Raw genomic sequence first — 21,695 nt, forward strand, 5'->3', positions numbered from 1 at the left:
CTGATATAAAAACCATTTAATTGATTTTTATAACCTACTAATTTCACATGACTTTCAGTTTGGAGAGAAGGTGCTTTATTGAGTGTATCAGTAATTTTTTTTTAATGTGGCATATATTCATTTTTATAAGGAAATCTTAATTACTGATTTACAATGGGCCACATATACCCATATACCAGAATTTCATATTCCTTTTTTTTCTGAAACGTCAGACACCTAGGAAAATAGCCAGGTATATGCACTTCCCAAATGGTTACCTCACCTGATGGTAGCGGCAAGAATTACTAAAGAAGTTGCTGGTAGAGAGACCCAGGTAGTGCTTCAGATTTTAGTTCACCTAAAAATCACCTGGGAGAGATTGCTAACATTTAGATTCCAGGATCCCTGATTTTAGAGATTCTAAATCATTGATGGAGCACACAAACTTAAATTCCTAAATATGCTAGAAGATTTTAAAATAGATGAAATAAAGTATTTCATTTTAAATCTGTTTTCTTAAGTAGTATGCATTGCAGCAAAAACATAATTAAATTCTTATGAAACACCATACAAATTAACAATAACATTCATTTTGTCCAGGTTTCCACCTCTTTCTAGTAGAGTGTGCATCTGATTTGGGATCCCTAAGTTGAATGGTATGGAAATATTAGTTCACAGTTTTCTTTATTTCTATAACAAGCCCAGCTCTGCATTGCCATCTTTTCTTTATGCATGTTAATCCTAGTATTAATTCAATAGGGCCCTCCTAGTAGAAAAAATTGAAATATTTATTTCTTTTTGATGAAGTTTGAGTTAAGACAGAATGTTCTTATTATTAAAATTAATAGAGACATAGTAAGTCAAATCTCTTGTTGCAGGGAACTAAACGTGCTAAATGGCACTCCAGTATTAATCAGTTCTCATATGTCCCAACTTTCTCCTAGGGAGTAATTTATGCATGGAGAGATTCTGCTTTAAAGTCTGTCAAATTAAAAATCATTTGCCACTTAAGCGTTGAAATGAAGAAACGGATTTAGGCAAGAACTCTCATTCTATATGTCTCTTTTATATGCAGACAAATAGTAAACTTCAAATAGAAAAATCAAGTCATTTAACCAGAATATTATATTATTCTTATTTATGTCTATTATAATTGCTAACATCTATTCTGCCATAAAGACTAAATTAAAGGATGCAGATGCAATTGTGAACATGTTAATTACATTAGCATCTTTTCAGATTTCTGATTTAAAGAGGTAGCTGTGGGAAAATATAATCAATTTTTTAGTGAACTGATTTCTTGAGTTACTCTCATCAAAGAGTACCCTTCTTACATTGTGGAAATGAAGATAATTTTTTACTTAATATTTTGTAAGTATAAGCTACAAGGCATCATCCTCTTTAATCATGAGAACTAAATTCCTAAATTACCACCTTACAGAATTCACAGTAATCAGTTAAATGAAAAAGCAGTAAGTGAATGGTAACATGTCCATTGGCGATCTAATTTTAAATACCTTGCTGCTGTTTTCAATATGTGTGCCACTCATGCATGTTGATATGTAGTACTCATAATTGCATATTTAAGCATAAAACAGTTAAACACAAATATGAAAATGAAGTTTTTGCATTTTCCAAGATTAAAAAGAATTATGTTTGTATTAAAAGCAAAAAAATTATTAATATCATGTTCACTGGTAGACATCCACTGAGTACTATGACAACAATGGTTATGATAATATAATTAATTATATTGCTTACAATGTTAATTGTATAATTATGTATAATAAGCTCTTTAGAATTAAAAACTAATATTCGTAGTCTATACTTATGGAAATAAAGATAAAAATTAAATATATATAAATTCAACTTTTTACTTTTCTATAATTTCATGAATTTTTAAGTATGATGAATAAGATGACTTAATTTAACCATTTCTAAAATTGATAATGTGGCATTGCTAAAATCATATGGTACCCAAATATCACTTAGAAAAAAATTTTATAATTCCTTAGAAGATCACTAGGTAGATATCAAATAATCAACTGGAAGAAGAAAGCCAGGTATTTCTAAGGTTTGCATGAAGCAGTGAACATCACATGGAAGGGTGGAAAAACAATAGAATAGAAGATGTATACTGTGCAAAGTTTTGCCTAGGAGTCCAGTTATAGGACATACATGAATTAAAAATTTCTTAGCCTACAATGTTTTACAATTTAGTATTTCTTATGTGAATGTGGTTCATAAAATATGTTTAAATTTTAAAAACAAGTTATTTTAAATTATCAATTTACTGTTGATTTGTTTACCTATTGTTTACCATTGGCTGTTGGCAATTTCTGTTGATAGTTGTGACTGGTAGTTTAATCTTTCTCTGAATGCTTTTAATTTTTGCTAGTTATCTCAAGTACTAATTTTCCTGCAAAGAGACCTGTGAAAGAACCCTTTTAACATCTTACTTTTAACTATCAGACTTAAATAAGGTTGTAGTTCATTTTTTTAAATCAAGTGAGAATGAAGACAGGAGGTGTAAACCCTAATGCAGGCCTATATACATACCATAAACAGGAATCAGGGCTAATACAGCTGCAGACAAATTAATCACAACTAGTAAAAAGCAGTTGAAATTCAGATACACACTGAAGTAAAACAGTCATTATGGTTAAACTCTGGAGCTAAGTTCCTACATAGAAGAAAGGAAAGCTACTTTGTTTTATAGCCACCAGAAAACTGGCTTGAGAAGTGGGTGGAAATGTCAGAGGATGTGATGCAGAGAGCATCTTACCTGAAGACCTATGGGACCGGGAGGTCCTGGGAAACCTCTTGCACCTTCATCACCTTTTTGTCCAAACATCCCCTGCTGACCTCTGGGACCTGGTTCACCATCACCTCCCTAGAGAAGAGCAGCAAAAATGATCACAAACTGGAAAAATCATGATTCTGATACAACTCATCATAAAAATATGGCCATTTCAAATTTAATCAAATTGGTCTAATTACAAGTAACCAAGTAAAAAAAAGTACATTAAATTTCCATTTCCTGCTGTAAATATAGGACTGTTTGTTTTCCTTACATTCTTTGTTTCTGGTGTATGACTGGTGTTTATTTTCTCATGCATACCAAGCAAAATAAAAGCTGTCTATTAAGGGAAATTACTACAAATTAACAACTTCTCAACTGGTTATTATCTATTTTCAAATGAAGTCACAATGCTTTTTCTATATAAAGATCAGATTGGTTAGCTTTATTAGATAATGTAAATTTACTTCTATATTAAGCATATAAACAAACATAACTCCATGAAGTTGACCGGTTATGTGACAATTTGTAAAATTAGTTGGGGAACTGTAAAGATTTAGATTTGCTCAAAAAGAGGAAGACTTACAGCAATTCCAGGGGCACCAAGTGGACCTTGAAGACCTGGGGGACCAGGAGGACCCTGCAGTGAGATAAAAATCAGTAATTTTGAAAGTGAAACCAGTAAAGCCTCAGCTATATGGTGCAGAACATTGGTTGATCAAATCTATTCGGCATCTCTACATGTCTTGGGGGAAAAAAAGGAAACTGCATTTAGTGTAGTCAACCATTACTGTTTTTACTCCTTGAGACTCAGACGTGCGTATTTGCAATCAATTTTAAATTGGCAGTTAGTGAAAGCACATTTATTTGTAAGGGTCATGGATATTTAAAAGTGGATTTTTATGCTAATATCGATCATGTTGAAGTTTCACATTTGAAACTTTTCAGAATACCAGATTTCTTTAATGAGGTATGTGAGTTTGAAAGAGCACATGAAAAATTCATCTATATACTCTCTTCTAAATGAATATTAGGATGTGAGGGGATTCTATGTAAACACAATGTAGTAATATACTAAAATTTAGAGTTTCCTTCATATGTAAGCACATGCAAACTCAGCATTATATATGAACTATTCTAGAATTCCTTATTTTGAGCACAAGGTTTCAATAGCTTTGTGAGTCTTATGTGCATAAATATTTCTTCTTAACTTTCTTGAAAGTGTGGCCCATGGACCACTGGAGAACCTGAGACTTTTTCCAGGTTTCCACTAAGTCAAAATTCTTTTCATAACAACATTAAGACATTATTTGCCTTCAAATCATATGGAAGTTTGAACTAATGATGCAAAAGTGATGAAGGGTAAAGTTGGTGACTGAGTCTTATTCTGAGGCTTTTAAGGTTGGAATTATGGCATTTCTTAACACATGAAATTGAAAGGAGATTTTATTAGAATTGACTAAGTCCCACACTGAATAGTTACTGAGGAGGTAATATAGCATGGATGTTATAATCTTCAGAAACATAAGTAAGTAGTACTATGGAAAGATATCCACAGTCAATAGCAAAAGGAATTAAATGAATAATGCCCCTCAGGGAGAAGCAGGAAACTCACGTTTTCTCCTTTGTCACCCTTGCTGCCTTTTTGCCCTGGTTCACCAATTTCACCCTGTATTTGAAAGGTTTGAGTTAGAGTTTATTTTTATTATGCTGTACTTGCCATTCCATTGTAATCTCATTATTAAATTTTACATTAATGGAATTAAGTGCTTGTTTTTAATATCACTGTTTAAACTGCAAAATCCTGGGTTCCCTCTGCTTCAGTACTTTCTAGAATTGACTGATATTGCTTAGTATTGACTAATATATAGACAAAAGTCAGCTGAACTTTGAGGAATATTGCAAGCAGATTTTAAATTCATAAAATCAATTTTGTCTGAAATATCACCACTATAAAATGATAATGGAAGTACTTTCATTTATACAGAAATATAATTACACATTAATCAAAATTAATTTCTTCTTCTAGCTTTCCAAATGCTAAAATGTTGCACATAATCTGACTACTGGTTCGTAAATTTTGTTACAACTTTTTACAGTAAAATAAGAAAAAAATTTAAATTCATATACTTAACAACACAGCTATACATTCAGAATCAGGAGCCTAGAATCTTTACTTATATGTTAGTAAAAACTAGAGAAGTTCAGGATTATTAAATATTTATGCAAGCTCACTCTTGAGTTGTATTCTGCAATAACCATAACACAATGGCTAAGAGTATATGAGTAATTAAATTAATTTCAAATTTATTCCAGAAACATATGTTTAAAAATAAATAAGCAATTTTGGCATCTGCTGTTTTTTTCTCACTACTATTGTACCAATGCACCTTTTCTTATGTACATAGCACATACTATTTCATGGAAAGAAACTATTTCTCAACCTTTAAAAAAAAGCTTTTGAGCACATGGAGTGGAGAATGTGTGAAACTTTGTAAAAATTATCTTTAGATTTGGCCTCTAATCTTAGACTAAATTGAGGATTCTTGAGGAAATATTAATTTTGCACAGGATGGACTAACATGAATAAAGAACACCAACCTTGTCTCCATCTTCCCCAGGGGAGCCAGCAGGCCCAGCCGGTCCCGGGAGGCCCACAGGGCCTTGTACTCCATCTCGCCCTGCAGGGCCTTGGGGACCTTTTTCTCCCTGTATTGAAAATCCAGATCATTACTTTCCTGTAAGAAACCTAGAAATTAGCTATTTATTACAATTTTTAAGTGCAGCTACAACATCTTATTCTGATTTCCATAGTAGAGAAGGAAATTATTTTAGTATTCTCAAGAAAAAAAGTTTTTTTTAAGTAACAAATGGTGACGCAAAAAGACCCCTACATTCTTCATGACTAAAAACACTATCCTTGTTAACAATTCATGAATCTCAGGCTATGTTCCCCATAAATAATTAAGACTCAACCTAGAATCTTTCTTTCAAACACATTTTCTAATAAAGTATTATATATTGATAAATCAGATGCCTGATGTTTAGGGAAACTCTTACAAAAGCTACTTACTCTTCCTTGGTGGTGCTATTGAAATAGCTGGGAAGTGGTGATTAGGCCAAAAACTTAAAATACATTTGCTCATATGCCCAATAGGCTTTATGTGTAGACTTTTTCTATTTTCAACAAATGTTTCATGGATTTTCCTAGACTGTGTTATTTTAATTCATTGCTGCTTTTACTGATTCAAAATGACAAGGCTGTTAGTTTTTTTATTTTTTGACAATGGCATTATTTTCCTGTTTTAAAATTTACCTATTTTGGGTAATTTTAAAAAGTAGTGCCTCAATAATAAAGAAAGCTTCTATTTTCCATTTAAAACATCCTTTCAGAGTTTAAAATAAGTTATTTCCTAAAAGTCCAGATTTCATCAGTTTTGCACAAGGTATATCCCTTATTGCACTCAGGGTTCTATTCTTCCTGTTACACAAATGGAATGCATGAGTCACCAGCTCCCGCGCCTTTGCATTGCCCGCTCCCACACTCCCACCCCACCTTTCCTCACCACCTCCTGTCCATTTGCAATGACTAAGTTTCATCTCTTGAATACATATTCACTTCAATTTATCTTCAACACTAACACCTAATCACAAAATATTAGTAGCCTTCATCTGAATTTTTGAAGTAATCTTTTTTTTACTCACATCTATTCTTACTTCCAACATATTACCTCCGCTGTAACCAGAGGGACAATCAGATCCTCTTACCAATATCTTCTAGTTAATTTACTTGTTTACCATTCCTAAGATGAAGACCAAGCTGTCAGTGTGGCATACCACTACCTGGTCCCTACTGTCTCCCCTGCAGCATCACCTCTCTTTCCCCTTGCTCTCCATACTCCAACCCCTCTAGACCTTTTTTCACTTAAACCTGACTCCATGCCCCTCCTGCTACTTGGCCTAAGCATATGTTGCTCCCTTGGCCTGGAATACTCCTGGGAGCACCCCTCACCTGGTTAACTCTTCCTTAACTTTTACATTCAACCATCAATGTCCTGCCTAAGGGAGGGCCCCGATTCCAGCTCAGGCCCCTCTGTGGGCACACACCAGTACAGTCCCCTCATATCACTCATCCGAGTTTGCAATTATACATGTACTCAGTGATTTTTTGCTTTTTTTTTTATTACCCCATTAGTCAATAAATAGATGAAGGGGATAAAGAGGAACAAAACCCCAACTGTAATGTAAATTAGTCATGACAATGAAAATACAGTATAGAGAATATAATCAATAGTTCCATGACATCTCTATGCTGACAGTAGCTATATTAGCTGGGGTGAGGATTAATAATGTATATAACTGCCGATTCACTGTGTTATATAATTGAAGCCAATATAATACTGTATATCAGCTATACTTCAATAAAACAACAACAAAAATGAATTGTGTAAGGGCAGAAGCTGTGTCTATTTTTAGATTCCATTGCATCCTCTGGCCTGTGGCCCAGCGTTGCCACTTAAGGAATATTTTTTTAGTTACTTAATTACTTAATGGCAACAAAAATAACAAATTATTTATATACAACAAAATTAATTTTGTTAGCTGATTTATTACTTTCCTGAGTTCCATACGATCTCAATTTTCAAAACTATACTACAAAACACACACCTCATGTTTTTAAAACACACCTCATGTCAAACTGGGGGCTATTTCCTTCAACCCAAACATTACAATATCTCAGATCTGTCCATACTCATAACATGTGCTGTGATATTTACAGTGAACTGCACTGCTTTAAACATATCACCTGATTCAGATACTTGTCCTTAATTTGGATTTCCTTGCAAGCCTGAACTCCAAAAATCAATTATTTTACATCAGAGCATATGTAAATAAGAGATTGTTATCTGCCTTCATTATAGTACAACAATCTCCTGCCATTTATCTTTTCTGATTCTGGTCTGTGTAGAGTCAGGAAAAATCTTTCCCCTAATGTATACCACTCTAAATTTAGATCCTTCATTTACAAATCTGCAAGGTAACAAACTTTCCCTCCATTGTGTATCTCTTGATCCACAATCTATAGGACTACCAGAAACATTATCCATCTCTCCTTAAGCAGTCTTTATTTAATCACTTCTACTCCTTTATTACTATTAACAGCTGAATCTTACCTTAAAAAGATTGACAGAATTAGCTACTCATCCCTATGTCCTGTGTTTGATTTGGCATGATCTATTTTTAGCCTATGCTGATAACCTAAATTTTTATTACATTTACAGAATCCATCATCCTTATTCAATTTATGCACTTATTTTCTGGTTATTAATTCATCCTTCTTCATGACAACTCTGGTTCACACAGGATGATGATAATTATTCACTGAACTATTATTATCACAATTCTGCAAGTGATTTAGAGCTATAGTTTCACCTAATCCTTACAAATATTGTGGCTACCTTCTTTCTCAGAGATGAGAAAATAGAAATTTTGAGATGTTAAATAACTTAGCCAAAATCATGAGCTAAATATAGAACTAAGTTCCAAGCCAATTCTGATTGGCTCCAACCCAGTAGACTTAGCCTACTCAGACACTCATACCTTCCTCACTTCTCACTGACTCTTTTCTTACTATTGGTTAAGTAGATAAATATATGTCCATTACAATAATCATAAGAAGGCAATACATTCAGTTCTGCTGGTACTTCCACTCACTGACCCACTGTTCTTTTAGCCCCATGGCTCACGTGAGGTGCTCTGTGCGTGCCTCTCCCTCTCCTTTATTTCCCACCTGCTTTTGGACCCCCACTGTCATGACTCTAAAGCCATGAACCCCTGCTGGCCAAATCTTGGCCTCGCTTTTTGTTTTGTCTGCTCTTTCGGTACTCTCTCTCTTTCACAACAAGGGAGACTCTTTTTCTCTCGACTTGCATGACTGTGTACCCCTGGATGTATTTTCTATCACTCGTGGACTCATTTACTCTCTCTCTTAATGCATTCTTTCAAAAGTCCCACAATTAAGATTCTTACTAAATAGTCAAGATCACTATTCTCCTTCGATATTGCATGATGTGGGAATTCAATAATATGGTTCCTAACATGGTTCTTATTCTAAATAACTCTCAGATTTACAATCCTCACACTGATCATGCTCTTTGCATTATACACACCCATGCTTGAAATTGTAAATAAGTTTTTCTTTTATCCCCAACTACTATTGCTTAATTTGTTTATAGTTAATGCATTACCTTCATTTTGGATCTAGCAATTTTTTTTCCATTGCTACAACTGTCTCCCAGATAGACACATTATCAACATAGCTTCCTATCTGTAATCCTTGAGTCCAACACGTATAATACAGTTAATAATTTTCTTCAAGAATCATTCTCCTCATCAATATTTTTCTATCAATATAATAAGTTAGAAGAGGTTTTAGCTTTCTTCTTATCTGCTTTCCAGCAGGCCCAGACCCCCAAGTTTCTAATCTGATTAATTTGGGAATACAGATTAGGCCACAGTTATTGCCATAAGTAAGTCATGTAAATATTCATGGCTCTTGTCTCCCTTCCAAGGAGGTAGGCTGGTGGGCAAGTAGACCAAAGACTTGCCTTTCATAGATCCCCATCTCATCTTTCTATTTCTTTATGCAAGCCTTAACCTGCTCATAATTATTTAACAGTTTCTAATACAAGTTGCACAGAGGAGTTAAGATCCAAAATTTACATTTAAGTTTAACAAGAGGTAAAAGGCTATGCTTAACATCTTAGCCAACATTTACATCAGTTTTTTAAAAACCTCTGCAAAAGATCTATAGGTACTTTCACCCAATATTTCTATAACTATTTTGTGCTACTGTTACTAAATAGACACCTTCTTCAAAACTACTACCTGATAGAGTGTCTAGGATCTTGTTGTTGTCAGCAACTTTGTTTGGTAAGAGAATAACAGAATGAACTTACTGGAATTTTTATTGGTGGTGGGAAGAACTGAGAGAAGACAGATAGGCAGAGAATTTCCTTTTACCTTTTTAGTCACAATATCATCAATCACCAATAAAACCGAGGTCCAAATATTAGTACTTAGAAGGGCTTCTGTCAATAACTTCATCTCTATCTCACCAAATTAATTTCTTATTATTATTTTCAGTCATTTTCCATATTCTTGTCTTTGTTTCACTATTTTTTCCTTCATCAAGTTAAGGAATTAATGACTTTAAAACTCAGCATCCAATATACAGCTGACCCTTGAGCAAATGAGGGGGTAGGGTTACTAGCACCCCACACTCCATGCTGTGAAACAACCTCATATACTTTTGACTTCCTAAAAACTTAACTACTAATAGCTTACTATTGACCAGGAGCCTTACCAATAACATAAACAGTCACATGTTTTGTATATTTTATGTATATACACTCTATTCTTACAATAAAATAAACTAGAGAAAAGAAAATGCTTTTTCAAATTGTCACAAATCTCCAAAAATTTTTCCAATATATATATTTTTAAAAATCTGTGCATAAGTGGATCTGTGCCATTCAAACCCATTTTGTTCAAGGATCAACTGCATTATCTTCACAGAATCTGTGAATTCTTTAATTAGTATATTTTGAATTTGTATAAAGAGCAGTGCATATACTTATTACCTGCATATATTCTCCATAGCGTTATGCCAAGATATTGATGTCTTGGATTTTTTAAATGAACTTGAATGAAAGAGTTTGAATCTGTCTTTTTTATTGCCTTCCAGGGCACAGTATGCAATCAAACTTTTTTGAACAAATCTTTGCTTTCTGAGGTTGGTTTTAATTTACTGAATTTGTAAAAGGGAGGCAAAGAATAATTTTTTCATAGTTGTCTATTAACATTTCAGAAAATGAAGTCAAAATTTTCAACAAACTTACTAAATTGGAAATACATTGCTTTAAATTTCTTTATTTCAGCAATTAAAAATACTTTTTCTGTCTCCCCGAAATTCTATCCACAGGTGGCATGGCCCCATTCTAACATTCTAAATACTTAATGAGGGGTAACAGATTACAGAAAACAATGATTTTAATTTGGAAACACTTGAATAATATCACAAATAGTAACAAGAGATAATGCATGGACAATGTAAGCAACTTGCTAAATCTGAATCAACTTGTAAAATAAAGTCAGTGGTAAAAAATTATTTTGCAAATTGCAGGCTTAAACTAGGCTATATGTGTCAAGATTTACATGTTTACAAAAGTATTGAACTCATTTTTGTGTACTATGGTAATCAATGTTTACATTTACTGAATGAGCTTGTGTTTTAATCTTGGAGGATGAGAGAATGCTTTTTCTTCTTGAGAATTTATATTATTAAATCAAAAGTAGGAACAAAAGTAAGGAATACATCTTGACAAAGATACATAAATATGATGAACAGAATATAGTCCATGATCACTTAAATATAAAATTTTTAAGTTCAATAACTATAAGATGAAATAATTGGTCAGGTATTTCCCATTCATTCATTGTAGATCAAAACTCAAATTACAAGGAAAGGGAAGTCACTTTCTATGGGTTTCACTTACAGACTGTAGAAATGAATGGAAATGAAGTTGTATTACAAGAGGGGTAAAAATTGCACACTCTTCTAATATAAGGCAGCAAAGTATAGTTTTACTCAAGCTCTAATTTTATTTTTTAAAAGGAGAAAAATCCAAGGCCTTGTACATTAGTAATATCCAACTCTCTCACAGGTCTTAAGGTTTCATAAAGTGTGGAAAAATGTCATCTTATTTAATTGAATTTGAAATTTTCTCTATTATGAATATAGAAAGCAGTGTGTTTATATGCCAGGCACATATGCAGAGAGAATGCAGTGGAGTATGAACAGCTAATATACTTGAATAAAAAGCAGTATGTGCAGGATGGCGGCATAGTATTTTTTCCTTGAAATTACTCACAGGAGCACCTTTCTCTCCAGCTGGACCAGGAGGACCCTGAGGTCCTGGACGCCCTGGCAAACCAATCGGGCCAGCTGTGCCTGCTGATCCACGTTCTCCTGGTGAGCCCTAGGACACAGGAAAAAGGCATTTGTTATTAATGATAGAAAAAGTGATAGTGGTTTAAGAATCACGTAATGTAATAATGGAATTTTACAGAAAAGTAAGTAATGTAAAAGTCACTTTTATATCATTTTACCATCACAAACAGGAACAGTTGTACTTGCCATTTGAAAGATTAAGTACAGATATTGAAGTTAGGAAATATTGATAAGATGAAAATAATATTTTCAAATTGTCTTTAATATTTTACTGTTACCTTTTTTATTTATTGTTCACAATTGTTCACAATGTTTTATAAAACATGAACCCAATAAAAAACTTTCTACACAATTTTCTCCCTTGTATTGTTATCATAGATTGCCAGCATACACTTTCTAGACTAGTATTTCTCAAGGTGATTTCTGAGCTTCACCTCAAACTTGTTTAATGACGATTTTAAAGTCCTAAAAATGAGTTCAGAAATTGTCATTGCATTAGGATACAAACACAAATTTTTAGATAATAAAATTTGATAATGATAACCCAAGTTTGGACATTTTCCCAGAATATAAGTCCTTAAATTTGTCTTAGGGTCCTGCAGGGACCATTGGGTTTTATCATGATCACTGACAAGAAATTCACATTTAGTTAGATATGTCTAATGCAGTTACAAAGGAAATGCCATATATTTTCAACTAATTTGCTTTAAAATATGCTTGACAAGTGAAATTTTAAAAAATAACAGCGTAGATACTGCCTTCATATTAATTACCTCTATCAATAATTTAGGAAAACATTATTTAAAGAAAGAATAAAAGAAATGCAAACATATCTTTACTGAGTCATGTAAAGCTTAAGTATAACCTATATACTATTTTCAATTTTAATTAATACAAAATAACAAGGATGTTGTCTTAGTGTTAGATTCCTAGATGGGTGGTGGTTATAATTTTCATTTTCTTTCATGACTGAACTAAATGTAAAATATTAGGAAATGATTATTGCAGCTTTCCTTAATAATTAAGATGTTTAGAAAATAACATCATTTTTTCAAAACTCATAGAAAAAATGGTTTATAAAAGCTGGAAAATACAACACTTTAACACTATTTTCTAATGTTATACTTCCCATATAACTGGAAATAATTTTATCATATGAATGAATTATTGACTTTGTTCTAGTTTATATTTCCATTAGCTTGAGAACTACTTATGTATGAACAGAATGAGAACAGTGATAATAATGACAACAATTTGTATTGACATAGTACTTTATAATTTACAAGTCAGTTTCACACTCATTTTGTCATTTTTTTCTCAAAAATAAAATCTCCATGGAATTGATAGCACAGTTGTAGCATGTCAGTTTCAAAGATGAGAAACCTGTAGCTTAAAGAGGTTAACTATCTTTCCCATCAGGTAACTTTTCAACAGAAACCTTGACCTTGGACTCAACTCTGTGCTTTCTCCACAAAGCCACCCATTGTTTCTCTCTGATGAAGACATTAATGACTCCCATGGTTGGGGGTGGGTAGCGGATTTGGCAAATTAGCTGATATATATATATATATATATATATATATATACTAAAAAACAGGAAGTGTATCTCATACTGTATAAAATTAAGAGTTGGGTGAAAATTAAATTTTTACCTATCACACAGTTCAAATGCTAGAGAAGAAACAGTTTCAAAGGAAAACGGCAGCTGGTATTTTTTTAGATAGTAAATATCTACCCTCTGTCGAATGTTCTTTTTAATTTAATAATGCTAAATATTATTATGAAAAAGAGTCAAGCATGGTGGTATAACTTTTAATAAGGTGGCAGATTTTAAATGAATGATTCCAGAAGCTAGTGCAGAGGAGAAAACTAAGAGCAGTCCTCTAAGTGTTTTACATTCAAGAAGCACAGCCCTAAAGAGAAAGTAGCATCGACCTGTCCCTATCACTGGTGGGAGGGTCGTCAGAAGGGCAGGTTAGAGGATGCAGAAGAGGCCCATGGCAAGAGAGAGAGAGGCAGGGAGAGGCAGAAGGCCCAAAAAACAGGGACAGAGACAGAGAAGACGGAGAAGAAAGTGAAGGACAAGAAGGAAGGGAACAGGAACAAGAACCCTGTAATGCAGAGGTATGCAAAGGTGTTCCTTGAATTACAAACAAAAGAAATAAAAGAAATATTTGAGAAATTAGAAAATATTTGCTAATATTTCAGGGTAAGGCCATTTGGACTAGCTGATGTGCCCTGATCCACACAAGGGTTTTTTCCTACAGCACTGAGTACTGCACACATGGTAAAAAAAAATATTCCCTGATTCTTCACACCAGTGTAATTTATATATATTGTGCCAGACTCTAGCCACTGAAGACCACTTCTACTTGCACAAGCTTATATTAGTGAAACACTCTCTAAAATGAGAAAACAAAAGAGCTGATGGCAGTGCCTATCGCCTTTGTCTAAATAGTCATTCTGTGATTCTGATAGTTCATTTGAACTTCGCTACACAGTTTAAGAATTTTTGCTCTTTGTCACTGTTGTTCAAAAATTCTTTAATTTTCAACATAAAAGAACTGTTTTTAGTTTTAAGAGCTAAATCAGCACATGTGACACTATGGGACATTTAGATTATTTTCCATTTCTGATTTTAAAAGTTAAATATTTCTTATTTGCAGAACTCTAAGAAGTTTGAGTTAATGCATCTTTTTGAGAATATATTTATCCTTAGTCTTCCAAGAACAATATTCATATACACGTAGAATTTTTTTTACTTCATATTTTAGTTTTATAATGTGCAAATTATTTTCTCCTAAAATACTATATCTCTCATCATCATGTCCACATAATATGTCCATTTCTACCCCCAAATGGTTGGTCACACTTATCTCCCACCCTGGAAAATGTTTGGTCTTTACCTGTACTATTGAAATTTCAGCCATTCTTCAGGGCCAGGGTAACAACCAGTTTCCCAAAAGTTGTTTTATTCTGAGAATTTAAAGAATGAGACATCCTTCCAAATATTCCTTATACAGTTTACCATAGTACACACTAGGTTTTCTACCATTATTTTCTGAAGGAATTAACGTAGCACTTGGCATATTGAATTTTGTCCTGTATGTATCTCCATGATGTCTTTGTTAATATTTCTGAAGCATAAAGTAATTTAGTATATGCATTAATTACAAATAATAGTAATAAATACAAGCAAAAAATAAAATTGAAGAGGATATGCATTGCTTTTTTATAATGTATGTTAACATGAGGAAGGTATTAAAAAATTTAGGATCTAAACATATTCATGTGTAGTCAATAGAAACTCCCTGAATTTGCAGGAGAAAGAACAACTGAATATATACTTTCCTTATAAGATATGGTTTAAAAATTGAGAGAACTATATATTTCTTTAATTGGATACATTATGACCAATGAGTTACATGAAAATAACTCATTGTTCTTAAGAAAAGAATGCTTGTTAACTTTACTGTGAAGTATGTTTAATATTTAAAATTAACCACAAATATTTTCATGTATATCAAGTATGAAAAGAATGCTGATTTGAATTAATGACATTGAACTAGTTTGTAGATATCACACACCATTTTTTATTATAAAGCTTAACTATTTTAAGTATTCCCTCAGAGGACTGATAAGACTAAATTTCAGATTTCCATCTTACTTGTGGAAACTGCATTAAAATTAACAATAAAAACATATTACTTTTCTGTAGTTAAAATACTGCTCATGATATTGTCACAGCTCATTAACTTTGAAACAGTGGATGAAAACAAGATGAGACTTTTTCAATGTATATTTATGTCCTACAGTACAAATGCAATTTCCTTTTCCATTATTTATTTCAAACATTCTATAAGTCTAGATATTTTTCATAACAGCATGGTCTACAATGATTTTATTTTATACATCTACAAATGAAAAGTGAAAATTTCTGATGATATCTACTGATTAAGCAAATGATCTTACAAACTTGCAAATATTCTAAAAATGTTCCCAGGCCAACTTTTAAAAGAAAAATAAGCGTTATGAATCCTTTACTTTCAACTGGAGAGGTCCCATTTTTAAATAAATGAAAATTTAAACAAATATTAAAAAGGAAACCCATTTACACATTCAGCAAAAATACAGTAAGACTATACTGCCTTGTGACAATGACTGGGAATACAAAATATATTATGGTAGGTATCAGCCCTTGAGAAACTCATTGCAAATGCTTTTTCTTCTTTCAAGGGTAGACATTTGTAGTGCTAGGCATTATTGCATTGCTCTATAACTGGGCCAAGTAGAGAACAGAAGGTTTTGTAATTGGCAGATAAATAAACAATTACATCTAAAACAAATGTATGGGTTTAAACAAAAATTAAATGAGTAATGATCAGCTACACAAGAGTAGGATTTCTGCTTTTTTTTTTTCCTTTTCATTGATCTCCAGCACTTTGAGCAGTTCCTGTCACATAGCTGGTCCTAAGTATATGAATCAATTGCATATGTGATTTTTGCCTTTCCAGGACTGGATCCACTACCTTCCCTTGAGCAAACTGATTAGCCTCTATGGTTCTATGGCTTGGGGGAAGAAATAATTTGCAGTCAGATTTTTGTGATGTTTAATGTGATGATACATATAAAGTCCTTTAAACAATGTCTGCCTTATAGTAAAAATGCAACAGATGTTAGATAACTGTACAGGAGCAGCTATATATTTCAAAATTAAATATGCAATCCCAAATGACTGTAGAAGTGAAATTTATGAGAGAACACAAAGACCCAGAAGGTTACATGAAATATCTAAGGTCACACTGTTAAAAGAAGGGTAGAGCTTTTTCCCACAAATCAGTATTTTTAATCCTAATTTAAGCTGTTTGCATAGTCACCTCTTTATAGAAATGATAAATATTTTACCCATCAAAACTGCTTAACTGGAAGGAACTCACAGAAAAAGTGGCTAAAATCGATAGAAAGAAATACCATTTTCCCAAGTTGTGATTTAAATTGCAATGGACACGTGGCAAGTTAAAAGTTTCCCAAAGGCAGTAGTATTTGTTGAGTTAAGTGAATTGTAAAGACCATAGTATCATAAGCATTCTGTTATTTTAATACTAAATATTAACCACTACAGCCAACTTGTTTTCAATTAAAGGTGGACATTTACCTGCTTTTAAAAGGGAGGAGTTTACAGTTCTCTATTTTGTTCCCTTTCTTTAACTTCATGTTAGCTTCATCCTCTTCCACAGTCCCTTCCCCTAAACCTTACAACAGTAATGAAACGAGAGGCCATATTATCAGTGTGTGTTCTCGGGACAATGATAATAGCGGTTATTGCCAGCTCTTCACATACAAGGGAACACCCAGATAAATATTTTCTGTTACTTTCTCTGGGTGTCTCATATTCTGAGGAGCATTTGTGAAGTAAATGAAAGTGATTAACAGAGAAATCATCTCATCAGCATTCAGTTAAAAGGCAGCCCACTAGAGAGTAGAGTGGGAGCATAAACACAAAAATGCTTATGAAACAGATCTATGCAAGTAGAAGACAAAGGCAAAGTCTGCCCTTTTCTTTAAGGACCAAGCTGACTTTTACGACCAAAGAAGGATGAGGCCATTCTCACTTCCCAGAATGCATGTATTTTAGAACATACATGCTAAAAATTCAGATGAAAGATCAAGCATTATCAGAATGCAAAAACAAATTCTGAAGGATTGAGTCAAAATTCTGCAGTATCTCCATCTTTGCTTATTACAGCCATTTGGTCATTATGATCCTTTTGATGTCATGGCAACCATTTCTATGCTCAGCCCTGGTCGGGCAGCAGGACAGCCCACTGAGATCACCTGAGAAACAAGAGAGGAAATGCGCCTTATCTTAAAAAGTGTAGTACATGACTCTTAGTCAGTAGGTGTAATCCTCCTGAAAATTTGTCTGATATTTTGTTTAAGGACTAGGTAGAAGCCAATGAAAATATGATTCTTTGGAATGATAAAGGAAAAAAAACCAGAAGAAATAGGAATTATGATAGGAAGGACATGTTAACTCCTAAAGAAGGGATAACAACAAGAGGAAATAATAGCACATAACGAAGAAAAGAGAATCCTCAGCGACAGTAATAGAAGAGGAATTGTAGGGAAGGGGTGAAGACCAATGTATTGCAAAATTGGGAAATCTTGGATATTTGCCTTTTAACAGCTATGTGTTTGGGCTCCCACCTCCCCATCCATATTCTGTCTACATTATAATTCCCACCACTCCCAGGAAAAAAAGGAAATGTGCTTGTAAGGATCTAGGTATTTTACCAAGTGCATTATTTTGTTTTAATCTCTAATTTTTAGAGAAGTGACTGTTGGCAATGACAGGTTCTATATCAGAAAAAGATATACAGAGGAGAGGTTATTTAGGGGATACTTTTTTCTTGATTTTGTTTTGTGAAAACATAGATGGGATGTGTAATCTGGGAATTTGTTTGTGTAATATATTTGCATACATTGTGTGTTTACATAAATATAAAACGTTTATTCAGTATATGCTCAACATGTGAGAAAAAGGTGGCCTTGCCTTCCTCTCTTGCTGCTTGGTCCCCTGTTGCTTTCTGTCTTGTGCATGTGCATGTGCATCAAGGCATCAGTAAGTGCGTAAACCCCCTGAGATCAGAAAACATGCCTGTGCTTTGATTGGCACCTATTACCAGCTCTTGTATACAACATCATGCATATAGTGAGTGCTTGGTTTTTGCCAGACTTTACAAGCCCAAAGTCACAGCACCCTGTTGGGATCATCTTACTTGTTTTAGGAGGGAGCATGAAAAAAATGTTTCCTAGTATATGATCACTCTTGGTAGTGAAAACTTAAGAGAATTATGACATGGAAATACCAGGTCTTTGCTAAAAGGTTTAAAACAGTGGTGAACAAGACTAAATTTAGCATACAAAAATCTTGTTTTTCATAGATAAAACTAATGTTTTTTTAGCTCTAACTCTCACATAAAAAAATCCTTGTCCTTACCTTGTCTTCTTTATTCTTTCTTTTAATATATTGCTTATTATTGAGTATTTTATTTTATCTATTTCATGTCTGTTTTCCTCAGTAAACCATAGGCTTTTGCAGGAAATGTTCATTTAATCAATCTATATAAATAGCTTAATAGATTTTCTCATATATCAGATATTTACTTATGTTTAGAAAAGATTTATAGCAACTTACAGGGAAGACATAAAACATACGATAATATAAATAAGAAATAGTCAAGAAAAACATATAAATAAGTAACTTTACTAGCAAAAAAATAGAACCAACAATATTAGTAAACTAAAAATGCATACTATTGGCCAAGATTTTTCCCATCTGCAGGTCATTATCCATTGATAGGTTATGGAACCAATTTAATAGGTTCTGTCCAGCAACTAAAAAATGAATTTTAATAAAACATGATTGATAATATTAAGGGACATCACATGTACTTTTTTATAGAGTTGAATTTAAAAAAATAACAAAAACAGTCATACAGTAAAGAATTATCTGCTCTGTTGTGTTTCAGTTTTGTATGATTTTCATAAGCCAAAGAAAGAAGAGAAATCTAAGTTGGATAAACAAATTAAAACAAACATAAAAAAACCCAGCTGACTTCTCAAAAAATTACAAATGTTTCTAAAGCTCTGATTTGCAAGAAATTTCTTTGGAAGATATTCACAGCAAGGACCCTACATAACACAATTTCCCATATCCTCAAACAGACCTTCTGACTGATACAGCTTTACACATCATAGTTTCTCTAATCATAAGCCAATGGCCTTATAGCTAGACCTTGCAAAGTTCAATAAACCCACTTCCATAAGGTGTCACAGCAACATGATAGGAATGACCTGGACTATGTTTCTTACTGAATGGATTATGAATAAAGAGAATGAATGTCAAAAATATTTATAAGTGAATAGATGGGTACAAGGATGGAAGAATGACTATTAAATATTCTATTTTTTATTGTATGGATCACAATAAATAAAAAGGATATAGTGTGTAAGTTGCATAATTGTGACATGTACAAACTTGACAAATTCCACTGTGAGCAAGAACTGTTCACTAACAAAAGCCCTGATTAGAGCTTTTAGTTTTAGTTCATTGATAACCTCTACAATGACGGAATTTATTATTTCTCTAGTAATCCAGAACTGCACAGCATATGCTCAGTCTTTAAAATACTGTATTCTAGGATAAAGAAGCCAAGGATTTAATAGTATATTGAAAAACATCTAGTCATTCAAACTGTACATCTATATGAGCAGTTTAATCTTGGATTCATTCAAATTAAGCAATGGTTATAAAGAACATGTACAGGAATATTAAAGCCTGGTTAGCTGTAATGTTAACTCCTATAACTCTCTTCCTTTTGAGAAAATTGTTCACAGCTGTAGTGAAGGGTCAAGAGGACTTGAGAAAATCAGAGAGAGAGAGAGAGAGGACTAATTAAGCAGATATTTGAAGAGTATCATGGATTTTTGTCTTCAAAGGAATAAGAACTTGGACAAGTTGTTTACCTTCTCTAAGTCTCAGATCTCTTGCCTTTAAAAATGGTATCATAATATCTACTGGGCCAGATTGCAAGAATCAAATAAGATAACAATTTATAAAGTTCTTAGCACTAAGAGTTGAATGTGTAGGACTAACAGTTACCAAAGGGAAAGGGACTGGGAATGGTGGGTGGGAAGGGAGGGAGAAGGGGAATAAGGGCATTACGATTAGCACACATAATGCAGGGGTGGGCACAGAGAAGGCAGTACAGCACAGAGAAGACACATAGTGATTCTATAGCATCTTACTATACTGATGGACAGTGACTGTAATGGGGTATGTGGGGGGGACTTGATAATGGGAGGAATCTAGTAACCACAATGTTGCTCATGTGATTTTATATTAATGATACCAAAATTTTTTTTTTAAAAAAGGAGTTGAAAGTGTAAACACTTAATATCATTTCATTTCCTTTTTCTATCTCCTTTGCACTTCATTCTTTTCCTCAGAGAATTCATCATTTTAATATTTTTTACTAAAAATGAATAACTGCAAAAATCTCTAACCCTCTCTGTTCCTGTAAATTTCAGTCCTGCATTTGCCATTTTTTGGTCAGTATCCTAAAGGTGAAGTTAATATAAGACTGGTATAAACTCAGACCCAACTACTATAGAAAGGAGTTTTACAGGATGTTTTATACTTTATCTCTTATGATTTAAAATCTCATTGTCTCTCACCAACTGACCAGGTATTTCCCTCAGATATTTCAATATCACCTCTTTGATCAACATTGCACAATAGAACTTAACTTTCTTGCCAAAGAAATTACCACTACTGACTCCTTGTTTTGACTATCAATTCAAGGTAACCCCATAGCAAGCCTTCAGCCTCAAAAAATAAGAATTAATATGAACAAATTTTCTAGGTAAGTTATAGTTTACATCTAGAAAATCAACAGGGTTTGTCTGAATCTTGGTCATTTGAATAAAATATTTTTCCAAATCAAGTTCCACATTAAAGCTTTACACAGAGTAAACAGACTTGTTTAGCACTTGCCATGATAAAGGTGTCATTCCTATTGGACCTTTACTATATTTCTCTGCAATTGCAGCAGGAATGTAAAGAACTAATAAATGTGGATGATGCCTTTTCTTTTCGTGGTTCCTCTTTCATCAGTTTTGAGGAAGAATTTTAAATGGTTGAGGCCTACAGAAGTGGATATGTGCATTTATTATAAGAATAGATGCTGATTACAAATAAACAAACTCACAGTGAGCGTCTGTGGAGCGCTTATATCAGCAAAGCTTGAAGTCTTAAAATCTTTTGTGACTGCTAAGAAGTTGAGGGTTTTCCTGTGAGAGTGTTTTGTGTTTGCTGCTGTTTGACCGGGTAAAGTTCTC

General features: G+C 33.2%; 1 protein-coding gene across 3 annotated transcripts in view; it reads right to left on the minus strand.

Moving 5' to 3' along the window:
- COL11A1 (collagen type XI alpha 1 chain) overlaps window positions 1–21,695 on the minus strand; it is a 214,931-nt gene that overhangs the window by 47,323 nt on the left and 145,913 nt on the right. For all 3 annotated transcript variants that reach the window (XR_012130262.1, XM_036996455.2, XM_036996454.2), the window contains exons 42-46: window positions 11,713–11,820; window positions 5,381–5,488; window positions 4,395–4,448; window positions 3,366–3,419; window positions 2,765–2,872 (exon numbers count right to left, since the gene is read on the minus strand). Coding sequence is in view for 2 of the 3 variants with exons in the window: in XM_036996455.2 (XP_036852350.2) it covers window positions 2,765–2,872; window positions 3,366–3,419; window positions 4,395–4,448; window positions 5,381–5,488; window positions 11,713–11,820 (432 nt within the window). In the remaining variant the exon portion in view is untranslated. The remainder of the gene's footprint in view (window positions 1–2,764; window positions 2,873–3,365; window positions 3,420–4,394; window positions 4,449–5,380; window positions 5,489–11,712; window positions 11,821–21,695) is intronic.

This window comes from Manis javanica, chromosome 4 (genome assembly GCF_040802235.1).
Source record: "Manis javanica isolate MJ-LG chromosome 4, MJ_LKY, whole genome shotgun sequence".
In the NCBI taxonomy this organism is placed as follows: Eukaryota; Metazoa; Chordata; class Mammalia; order Pholidota; family Manidae; genus Manis; species Manis javanica.